The 11,099-nt window shown below is 36.9% G+C and overlaps 3 protein-coding genes across 3 annotated transcripts; all 3 read right to left on the reverse strand.

Moving 5' to 3' along the window:
• Positions 1-400: 400 nt before the first annotated feature.
• Positions 401-1,988, reverse strand: LOC149020020 (Cupredoxin superfamily protein). The gene is made up of 2 exons (XM_089146860.1): positions 1,598-1,988; positions 401-987 (listed from the first exon to the last, which is right to left on the reverse strand). Exons 1-2 carry the CDS (start codon positions 1,860-1,862, stop codon positions 629-631), a joined length of 624 nt encoding a protein of 207 aa, XP_089002986.1. The 5' UTR covers positions 1,863-1,988; the 3' UTR covers positions 401-628.
• Positions 1,989-4,195: 2,207 nt separating this feature from the next.
• LOC149020021 (triacylglycerol lipase 2-like) lies at positions 4,196-7,061 on the reverse strand. The gene is made up of 9 exons (XM_089148031.1): positions 6,700-7,061; positions 6,443-6,556; positions 6,003-6,143; positions 5,774-5,884; positions 5,536-5,679; positions 5,133-5,176; positions 4,950-5,029; positions 4,779-4,874; positions 4,196-4,706 (listed from the first exon to the last, which is right to left on the reverse strand). Exons 1-9 carry the CDS (start codon positions 6,847-6,849, stop codon positions 4,384-4,386), a joined length of 1,203 nt encoding a protein of 400 aa, XP_089004157.1. The 5' UTR covers positions 6,850-7,061; the 3' UTR covers positions 4,196-4,383.
• Positions 7,062-7,713: 652 nt separating this feature from the next.
• Positions 7,714-11,099, reverse strand: LOC149020022 (uncharacterized protein At3g27210-like). Its single transcript, XM_089148032.1, has 3 exons — positions 10,762-11,099; positions 9,310-9,387; positions 7,714-9,200 (listed from the first exon to the last, which is right to left on the reverse strand). Exons 1-3 carry the CDS (start codon positions 10,991-10,993, stop codon positions 8,725-8,727), a joined length of 786 nt encoding a protein of 261 aa, XP_089004158.1. The 5' UTR covers positions 10,994-11,099; the 3' UTR covers positions 7,714-8,724.

The raw sequence follows: 11,099 nt of genomic DNA on the forward strand, positions 1-11,099 counted from the left end.
ACATTAGATGGATGAAATATGGACGAATTTAATCGTAACTATCAAATTTGAATCATTACTTAATAAATCCAATAGTTGCAATTAAAGCCATCCACATGTCATCTATTCAGAGGTTGAACACACAAAGAGCCTGGATGGAGAGGATATTTGTTCTTAGATTACTCATACAGCTCTACTAATGCTTATTCATCATACAATAGAAGGGCGGGGCTCATGTGGGACCTATGTGAGATCCTGTGTACGTCTCACCTCTTAACTATTTTATCAATTCTCAATTGTAAACTCATCACCTATTGTATGGTGCAGAGATTTCGGGTACGGAAAAGTGATCCCGACTCTATTTTGTTTTGAAAGTAAAGGAGAGAACATCCCTATGTAGCGAAAATTGAGGTGAAAGTGAAATTACATCTTATGTAGGGTGATAAATGTGAATCACTCAAAAAAAACCCAATAATTACACATATAATATGTTAATTTAAAAACTCTAATTACTCAATTCCTCTCAAGAGTCACAATTACAATAATAATTTAGGCATTAAAATTATAAATGTAAAAACAGCTCTCTCTCACTTCTCAAATCCGAACACACAACTCAAGAGACCATTTCATCAAGAATCACACATTTTGACTACTTCTTAGCTGCAATCTGAAGAGTAACGACGGTGATGGATACCAGTAGAGTTATTGGAACCAAGTATACATTATTGGATTGCAGGGTAGAAGCGGAAGATGCAGAAGCAGAAGAAGGAGAGGAACTGGTATTATTGGCAGCTGCAGAAGCTGCGAGGATGTTGACCTTGAGCTTCATGCCCTGAGCACAGTGGCCTGAAGTCCCACAAACGAAAAACCTAGTCCCAACTTTGCTTAGCTTCACTACGTCCTTCCCATCACTCATGGTGTTCACTGCATTCCCTATGTTGCAACTTTTGTATTCACTCTCGCTTCCCAGTTCCACCACACTATGTAGCCCTGCTGTGTACTTGAACTCTGCCGAGCAAAAATAAATGTTAAGAAGTTGAAAAAAGATTTAAAAAAGAAGAAGAAGTGTTGGGTTTGGGTATATGTCTTGTATTTTTGGTTGCACATATAACTAAAGTTTTGCTGTATTTGTAATTGGAGCAGATTATAGATCAATATTAGTTCAAGGTAGAATTTTAATCATACGGATAAAAAGATTTCAGGCTTTTCTATAAATAATTTTCTGAGGATAACCTAAAAAAATGAAAAAGGATAGTAATTTCTAAGGTGCGAAAGTGATCATATAGTACTAGAATCTTTCTCTTTGGTGGTATGGGCAATCTTGCTAACTACAGTAAATCTCTTGGTTTTGATGAATGTGTTTTTGCTTGTTTTTTATTTATTTCATATTGTGCATCCATCCAGAACTCAATATATATATATATATATATATATATATATATATATATATATATATATATATATATATATATATATATATATATATATATATATATATATATATATATATATATATATATGCTTGTGTTCTTTTTCGTGATTGTGCATTTGTGTCGAATCAAAATAAAATAAAATAAAATGACAAAAGAAAAAAAAAGTTGAGGAAGACTTGACATACCGAGTTGGTCTCCGACCATGAAAGTATGGGATGATGCCCAGGAGTTGAGATTTGTAGACACATCCCAGCCTTGACTCCCACCCACTGTATGTTTTGTAGCATTGCCTTCTCTTATCCCTTCCGACAGGATTAATATCACCACCAACACTGCTTCTGCTGCTGCTGCTGCTTTCACTGCACTACCCATTCTCAAATTCTTCTTCTTCCTCTTTCTCTGCCTTGTTTCTGGATTGAGACTTCCTTGTTGGGGGCTTTTATAATGCATTAAGTTATGAGGAAACTTGGAGGTGAATAGGCACAATCACATCACAATAGTGGCATCTGGGTAGGTAAATATTTTATTCAGAGAGAAGCTCGCTAGCTAGCGTCCCTGGACTGGAAGGATTACTACTGATAATGATCCAATTCTATAAAGGTTACAGATTGCAAGTTGCCCACATAGAACCCTTACGAATGGAACTACAAAGAGAGGCATTAATTAGTGTAAACTTGCACTGCATTGTCCGCTAAGCCACAATGGATTCAGAGTCATATCCACTTCATCCAAAGCTTCAAGTAAAGGTTAGCATGCAAGGTAAGGTTCTCCATTTGATTCCCATTCCATCAATAGCTTTGCTTACAACCTAAGTTGTCAAGCCTGAAGTAATCATCAATCGTCATTCTCCTTTAAAATCATCCTCTCAGGTGTGAGCTCAATTTCCGGTAATATACAATCCTTGGATAACATTTTTGTAATATTAATAATAACTAGGAAATTTCAGCCAAGGAAACTGAACTTTTAACAATTGTTATCCAATGTTTGAAACAAAAAGGAAAAAAATGGAAATCCCAACATATGAGATAACATTATATCGTAGCAATGCATAATCGTGTGACCTAATGATGACGGAATCCCAACTGTACACACAATATGAGCTTGCAGAATTTGATATCTTAAAGCAATTCTGACTATCCCACTTCATTTCCGATAGATCTACAACTTAAGTGACTGAACTTTAAAGAAATAACTAATATTCAGATGAAAGCGGTCGGGCGGGCCTTACGCCTGTCCTTGTCCTAATTGCAAAAGAATTCAACTCAAAACCAAAGATGCCTGAGATTAGCCCAGTGCCAATTTGATAAGAAGTCTATGCAATGTGATGATGAGCCAGATCCGAAACACCAAATTAATGAGTCAGATTCAAAGCACCAAGATGAGGAACCTGTGCAACATGATGATGAGTGATTTTAAGGTAATGAGCTAGAGTTACTTGTTCATAATTAAATAAATAAATAAAAATTCTCTTGTAATTAAACATCGTATATATAATCACACAATAAGACAGAATGAATTTAATTTAAACTGTTGCTGAAAAAAACATAAGAAAAGAGAACAACAATAACCGACCATAGTTTTCTCCAATATCTCATATCTCAAAGTTTAATGGTATTTCGACAACCGAGGCAAAATATGAACAACATAGACAGTTCATATAAAAATAAAGAAAACATTGAGAAAAGAAAGAGGGTATTAAATGGAGGATTTTATTAACTTGGTTCACGCTCAATGGATGTTTTTTTGGGTAGAAGTCCACTCTTAATGGATGAAAGCTTCTAACATGTTTCCCTCACCTAACCTAAACTGTCGGGCTGGGCAACAATGGAATTCAAAAGCTTAGTGAAATAGTTCTGGTTCTGCATGTCATTCTCTTCATGTCCATACCATGCAATCAATCAATACGGTGTCAATAAATGTGCAACACCGTGTAGGAAATAGTGAATAACAAGGAACACACAAGGCATCCTGATCACGCTCTAAGCATATCTTTCTTCAAAACTGTTTTTTTGATTTTGTAGAAAAGTGTTAAATGTAGGTTTCACTTAATTTTTTTTCATATTTTTCTACAAAATTTTACTTATTTTATGAGATTTTAGAAATATATAGGATAGAAAAATTATCATGCTACCTGAGCAGACAAACTTTCTTAATTAAGTAAAAGATTGTTTCCATTAAAAATTTTTAATTTTTTGAAGTTTTTCTCACCTCACCTTTATTCCACTAAACAAACAGTGCATAAATGTTGATGTAGTGGTCAATTAGGCAAAGAGCTTCAAGAAAATAGGAGAGCGAATTGTATAAGATGTAAATCCATTAAGGGACCACAAGGTGCTTATAAAGGGGTTCTTGCAAAGTGCTTTAATAAATGTTCACTTACAAAAGAGATCAAGCCTATGATCGTTAAATCTAGTTCCCTAGGGCTGCGTTTGTTTGCAAAGGTGGGGTAAGAGAAAGAAAAAAAAACATGTGGGCCCCCCATGTGTAGTGGGGTGAGGGAGAAGGAAAGGAAAGGAAAGAGTTTTGTAAAAAAGTGTTCCACTTTTTACTTTTTCCAACTTTTCTACCAAATCCCACCAAATATGTGGGGTTTTAAAATGACTTAAGGTGGGAAAGTTGGGCTGCCACATCATTTATTGATTTAAGGAAACTTGTCTCTCACTTTCTCACCCCAAGCACCCAAACAATCTACCATTTTGAGATTTAAGGAAAAAGTAAAAAATCTACATTTTTTTCAAGAATTTTCCCACCCCAGTTTTATTCCAACAAATAAACACAGCCTAGAAGTTTTCTAATGTTCTTAATGGGCAGTTGGCTTTGTTGTTTTGGTCTCTGAACCGGTTCATGTACCGAAAAAGGAAAAATATAAAACAAACAAAAATCAAAATTAATTATTATTTTAGAACTGTTGTTGACACTGAAGACAATGAATTATTATGATGGTGAAAATATCACGGGTGGGAATCATGATTCACGAGTGAGCTCTGAAGAAGGAGACAATGGAATTGTAGACCATCTCCTTGACATTGACACCCATGATGAAATCCTGGTGTGCATAATTCTCGATGAACAGAGTAGTAAGATTTTTTCCTTGATGGAACTTAAGCTCCTGCAGCAACATCTCCACATCTTTAACGTCTGAAAGAGCATCCTTTCCTCCATAGCTGAAGAACAGAGGAAGATTTCTGGGAATGTTTGACAAGTTATATCTGGGTGGCGTTCCTTGACCGTAATGCACCCTGTTCTTCCCTGGGAACCCATAATCGAACTTTGACAACACCCCATCTCTCACAGCTGCACAGTTTATTAATGTATTTGCTTAATCTCATCTTCTCAGGACAATTAGTGCTAATTAATAATGCTTACTCTGAGCAAGATGAATGAAGTTCTTGGTGGAGGTCGACTGAGGCTCATTCTTCAGGAAGAGATCAACAGTGGAGGCATTCAGACAGCAATTTTGACCTGCTTGCATTAAAGTAAAAATCATGAATTGGGAATATTGGCAATAGATGATCTAGATCAAGTATGGCTAGAAACCTGTGATTGAGGTCATCAGATCATAGCAATCGATCCCAGGATTCTTGCAGAGATAGTTCAGAAACTGGGCAACTCCATCCCTGTCCTCAGTTACCCATGAAACTCATGATCAGACCTTCAAATTTTTGTCATGTTTTCAGATAGAAAAAGAATGACATCTAATCAATTTCACTGGGATCTTACGCTTTGGGGTTGAACTCTGCTACACCCACTAGAGAGGTAAACAGCTAAAGCAGAAAGACATTCGTAATCATACATCAGCAACTAGTCACTTGACAGGAAAGCTATGAAATTATTATGAAGATATAGAGCAAATATGAGTCAGGATTCATTACCCTTCAGGGGTAAAGGTTAGATCACCTCCCTTCTGGAGGAGGTATGCATTTCTTCACCACACAAAAAGGGTAGGGTCCATGTGAGATTCATTAGGAATCCCACCTTCGATTTATTTGCCGATACTTAAACATGGGTCTCATTTTTTGAATCAAGGTTGGGACTCCAATGGGTCCTCGGTAACCTCACTTCTATTGTGTGGTGAAGAAATATGAAAAAAGCATAGACACCGAGATCAATGATCATTAATTACCTCTCCTAAGAAAGCTTTGGCAGCGAGGACACCGAGAGCAGTGGTCATATGGCTCAAGTAGGCAACAGGACTGAGCAAAGCTGCAGATCTCAACATGTCCACCAACTTCCCTTCAGAAAAAGATGCCAAAGCAATCAAAGTCCCCTGCTTTAATTCAGCAACTCCATTTGTTTAGATACAATAATACTGATTCACAAATTAGAGAATAATAAGTAAGATTATATTCAAAGATGACAACCAAGGAATGGCCCACGTAATGGAGCTTCTGGCCTGTTTGGTGGTATACAAGGTTGAAAGTAGCTGGGAGATCATACTCAACTAGCTCGTCCCAAGACCAATTCCAGTATTCCTGCGTTAGTACACATTAATTAAGTTTTGATTAGACGATTAGTACTTAAAAGCTTTTATGTTGAGCTCAAATTTCACTTATAAATATGATTGAAGTGATGAAAATGATAAACATTTACAGGTTGGTATGCATCAAGAGTAGCGTGTTGACGGCTAAATCTAGTTCCTCTGGTGTGAGCAATCCATACTTCAAACCCACTATCTACCAAGACAAATGGCAGGGATTCTTGAGGAGGATTCACGAGCCATGACATCCCATCCTATATGTATAAGCATCGTCTTCAAATCAACTCAAGAAAACAAAAAAGAAAAGCACATCATTGTCACCAGTTATGGTGAGAAAATCCAAAGTTGAGAGCAAGCCAAGTTCCAAGTCTCTGTTCACTGTTCATTGTAAATTCCGTGAGTGAACAGGGGTTTATGGCATTATTCATTTGTTTTGGATATATTAAATTAAATGAATCTTAAAAATTTCATGAAAACCAGGAAAAATCGTGAAGCAAGAGATGCAATAGTGTAGATTGTAGAGTAACTAATTTTCGTGTTGTGATAAACATACCACCAGTACACCATGCTGCAGCAGGACTGGTTCTCTGTTGACATTTCCATGGCCAGATGAACGTTCTCTTGAGATTCTTTGCATGTTAAGAACAAACCCATCTTCTGTTTTCACCTGAAACGATCTCGTACTCATCAACAACACTTGAATCAACAAATCAACAAATAAATTTGGATTTCATCACCGTAGACATGAAGAAACTCTGCTAGTTTTGCAAGTGAGTAAGAAGTAAGAAGCTCTCTCTATGCCTCTCTTACATAGAACTCCTCGCATTGGTAACCATGTACGATCACAGAAGACCCGCACAGCCCCACAGCATCGTTGGCCTTGGCCACGAAGACAAGCATGAAAAAGGTCACCACGATGGACCATATGGAGAACCCTCCTTGCAAATCATAGAGATCCATTGGCAAACAGTAATTGATTTCTGATTTCTGACTTGGAAATACTTCTGCACTTTGAAAGAGAAAGAAATAATGGAATATTGATTTGGGAACTGAATTCCCAGATTCGGGTTTAACATCTTCTTCATGATCATCATTTGAGAGGCATCATACAAATAAAGTACTTGCAGAACAGAGTACTCTGGTAGTTCTGAATTTCATTTTTTTTTATTTTCTCCCGTGAGTGTTGGCCTTTTGTGGCTTTGGAGGGATTGGGCACGGATGGGCTTTGCAGACTTCTATGTTTCGTTCCCATCGCTGCTGGACCCACCAAAACAGCATTTTATACCCCATTTTGGCCTATTAGTTCACATGAAACCTAAAGCTATTTGTTTAGATTCCTTTACTATTATTATCTGCTTTTCTTTTTTGGTAGCTATTATTAATTTATTATCCGTTATTTAATAGCAATAATTCGGGTTCTTCTCTTACCAAAAAAAAGTTCGGGTTCTTCATGAAGGCCCACCAGCATCTGAGTCCGGATCAGCGACCCCGACGCTTCCTGACTATAAAGATTAGTGGGGCCCATGGTAAAAAACATTTTTTGAAAAAAATTAAAATAAATTTTTTTTCTACCAGTGGGACCCACTGGTTTTTGTGGTGAGGAAGCCATCAGGGAGCACTCTGTGCTCTCCGATGGAAAGATGATCCGGATTCCCAGCATCCTAGAACAATTTTCGCCTACACTTCAAATTCTCTATCCAATAGGTAGAGAGGTTTTGTTTTTTGCACATTTTTTCTACCACACATTAGGACAAAATCTATTAAAGAGACCATCTTTGATTTTTCTTATTGGAATTTAAAGGTGGATTCCCTTCTTAATGGTTGGTGAAGAGATGAAGATCCCAATTCTTTTAGGTAGGTGGGTCAAAGTGTAAAAGATTTAGTGTTAACTTTTTTTAATGTTTTTTTAGGTAATAGAATTTAGTGTGTCGATCTAGAGTTTGGTTTTTCCTTTTTTTTTTTTTTTTTTTTTTTTCTTTTTTTGGGTAAATTAGAGCTTGGATTTATGATACATGATATTATATTTAGAGTTAGGGTTTGGAATTAGGATTTAGGGTTTAGACTTTGGTCTTAGGCTAAATGGGAAGGAAAGTATAATTTATTTGGTTTCTTAAACTGACAAAAAAATAAACTTAGCTTTGGTTTCAAGCCTTAGACCCAGCCCAGTGGAATCTGAACTTAAATCCCTGAAGAGCTCTTAGGTTAGATTAGTTAACTAGAGCAGATTTCTGATTCTGTTGGGGCAGAAGGGAGAAACCTAGTGAAAGCTGGGTGATACAAGAAGCCAGAATTGAATTAAGAGATTTCAGGAACCAGAATCACAAAGACATGATAGTGATCTTAGGCCTCATAGTGAACCACATGGATCATCCTATTAACAATCAGATTTTGGGAAGATTGAAAATTTTCAATCCAGAATGATATATTGAAAAGCATGGACTAATATAATTAGATTTACTTTCCAAATATATTTGCTTGCTGTACATAATATCTGTGTGCATTACAATAACCTCTGAATTATGTTTGTAGGAAAAATACACAACAACTTCAACCAAAAAGTGGCAATGACTTCTGGATATTACAGCACAAAGCAAGCCTTCTTCCCTCTTCAACCCCATATTTCCTTTTCCATTATCTCAGTTAATACATGCTGCAATTCTCTCGAGATATACTCAAGGGCACAAGATAGATTTCCAGTGAATGCCATGCTTCTCATGGATCACAATGAAAATCCCCCAAAATGATAGAAAAGAGGACATCGGATTTCAAATTTGGAGACCTAAGGTATTTACTTTGTCTAGTTACCTGACTTGGAAGTAAATACTTGAAAGAAAATCAAGTTTGTGCTAACCTTCCCTCAATGGGAACAGGGGCCAAATTCTTCTTCCTATCACTAGGGCTACCACAAACAAAACTTGGGAGGCACCATTGTGCAGCCTTGGTTAATTTCCCTTTTTCAGGTTTAAAATCTTGATTTGAAGCTGTATCCTTGCTGCAAATAGAATTCACCCCATTCATGTAGGGGGATTCATAAGAAGATCTAGGACTAGGAGTGAGGTTTGGGTTGAATGGTTTATTAGACTCTAGTTTTTCTTTAGATATAGTCTGGTAAACTGCACATATTTGATTGTCAGCATCTTGATCACGCCTAAAACTCTCAAGGAAGAGCTCAGCTAAAATCTTTTTCCTGCCAGATGGAGGCGACTCAGTTTTGGTGCCAACAGATCCATCTGTAGGAGTAGATTTATTAGATTGAGGTGCTACTGAGAAGCTCGGATGTTTCGGAGTATTGCCACAAGATGGGGTAAAATCTGCAAAAACAAAAGAGATCCTATGAAAGCAATTCTCAAATCCATAAGAAAATTACTCCATGCAAGAGATGCAGGAAAAGAAAGAACCAAATCATCATTAGTATCTTACCACCCTTTACACTATAGAAATCTTCACAATCTGAATCTAACCAAGCTTGGGATTCAAAGAAGATCTCCTCTTTACTACCTGCCAACAGAAAAAGGTTTAGTTCAAACAGAAGGGACCACACACGTATTCTTAGATAAGAATAAGAAAACTGAAAACATCAAGTTGTTGATGGCATAGATCAATTCATATGAGATACATATATAAGTTTAAGCTAGCACTCTATAGGGATTGATACTGGATATTCTAATTCTAGTAAGGAAAATTGGTCTCTCATCATGCAGAAGACACAAGAACCATCAAACATGAGGCCTGCAAGTCCGGCATGCATGTCAATTGGTCTCAATACCAAATACAGATAAGAGTTACCCCGTTCATTTTTGCAGTAGATACCCACAAGGCATTTAACTGTATACTGCTACTGCCTACATGATAGGAAACCTCAGTGACATTGGAGCTTGATCAAATTTAGTGTTTTACAGAGGACAGAATACCAGACATTTCAACCTCACCCGGAAATCGCTCTTCAATTGCCTATTAAGACATCACCAACAAAGTATTGAATCTCCAATAGATAAAAGAAAGCCCTGTTCTGTGGTTGTTGATTGGGATAATGGACACAGCCAAGAACCTTTCAAAGATAAATCCAATATCATGGGCAGGAATGCAGCTAAAATGAAGTAATCCTGAGAAGTGAGAATACCCTTTTCCCAGGAATAAATAAATGATCCAAGAAGCCTGCTTTTGCAGCAGAAATCAAAAACTCTATTCAATAATAAAATCAGAAGAGACCGATAGAGCCTGAAATATGATCAGAACCCTGAGATGCACTTGTTAATTCGATATTAAAGATAACAAACATTAGAAAAAGAAGAAGGGGGGAGGGAGGTGGTAGAAACAGCAGGTAAACAAGGTTGGCACCTATCTGCCATGGTAGCCCTGGTGGAATTAACCTCTACAGTTGTGTTAAATTTCAACAGATTGGAATTCATCATGGTTAAGAGACTAAATGTTTGAAAAATCAAGGGAAGGTTAACTTAAAAGGAGTAAAACTAAACAACAGAGGAAACAAAATCAATTTCTAAGGAAGGTGAATTATTTTCTGCAACAATAGAATGTATCCATAAGCTCTAATCAAAGATCAAACAACAAACTACTAATGATAAACCATACGTCCTTGTCAAAACCCCAATACTATTATACTGCTAAAAATACCCTGCAGTTACGTTTGATCCGTGAAAACTAAACAAATATTAACAAACCCAATAAATATGTAGGTTAACAGGGAAGAAAAATACGATCCTTATCGAAGCTCCAGAAGAAAATAAGAATTCAGAAAAGTCAGAGCAAAATCAATGAAGAATGATACAAGTACAAACTGAAACCCATTAGGAACAATTCGAAGAACACAAAGTTCTTCCATACAAAAGAAGAATAGGATAATCAGAATCATACCGAAGTCCTTAGAACTCTTCAAAGAGGAGAGTTGCGGCGAAGACATGGCCTTAAAACCCAGTTCAGAGTTGCAGCGATCGCCTTTTACGAATTTTTCGAACTTGGTTGGCAAAGGGATCAGTCTCTTATTGGCCTTGGAAGCAATCTGAAAACTGGGTTTCACGTCATAATCTGATTTCTCCTCGATCGTAATACAGGAACCCATCCTGAAACATAGATACCCTTTTCTCATCGGACCTGCACAAACTTTCTCTGCAGAAACTTCTCTCTGTTACTTTCCACAGAAGAACTCACACGCAGTGTGAAGTAAGACCAGAAGAAAAACAGGGGAGAGAGTA

Source organism: Hakea prostrata, chromosome 3 (genome assembly GCF_041222555.1).
Source record: "Hakea prostrata isolate BN-2017 chromosome 3, UWA_Hpros_2, whole genome shotgun sequence".
NCBI classification, from domain to species: domain Eukaryota; kingdom Viridiplantae; phylum Streptophyta; class Magnoliopsida; order Proteales; family Proteaceae; genus Hakea; species Hakea prostrata.

Bases quoted from the DNA above. Each gene is read 5' to 3' on its own strand.
- LOC149020020 (XM_089146860.1), bottom strand. From the start codon at position 1,862: ATGCATTATAAAAGCCCCCAACAAGGAAGTCTCAATCCAGAAACAAGG. The intron at 988-1,597 runs GTATGTCAAGTC...TTTGCTCGGCAG, and splicing joins CATGGTCGGAGACCAACTCG to AGTTCAAGTACACAGCAGGG.
- LOC149020021 (XM_089148031.1), bottom strand. From the start codon at position 6,849: ATGGATCTCTATGATTTGCAAGGAGGGTTCTCCATATGGTCCATCGTG. The intron at 5,885-6,002 runs GTAAATGTTTAT...GTACTAACGCAG, and splicing joins CTCTTGATGCATACCAACCT to GAATACTGGAATTGGTCTTG. The intron at 4,707-4,778 runs GTAAGCATTATT...TAAACTGTGCAG, and splicing joins CTTCATTCATCTTGCTCAGA to CTGTGAGAGATGGGGTGTTG.
- LOC149020022 (XM_089148032.1), bottom strand. From the start codon at position 10,993: ATGAGAAAAGGGTATCTATGTTTCAGGATGGGTTCCTGTATTACGATC. The intron at 9,388-10,761 runs GTATGATTCTGA...TTCTGTTGGCAG, and splicing joins GAAGAGTTCTAAGGACTTCG to GTAGTAAAGAGGAGATCTTC. The intron at 9,201-9,309 runs GTAAGATACTAA...TTGTTTTTGCAG, and splicing joins TTTCTATAGTGTAAAGGGTG to ATTTTACCCCATCTTGTGGC.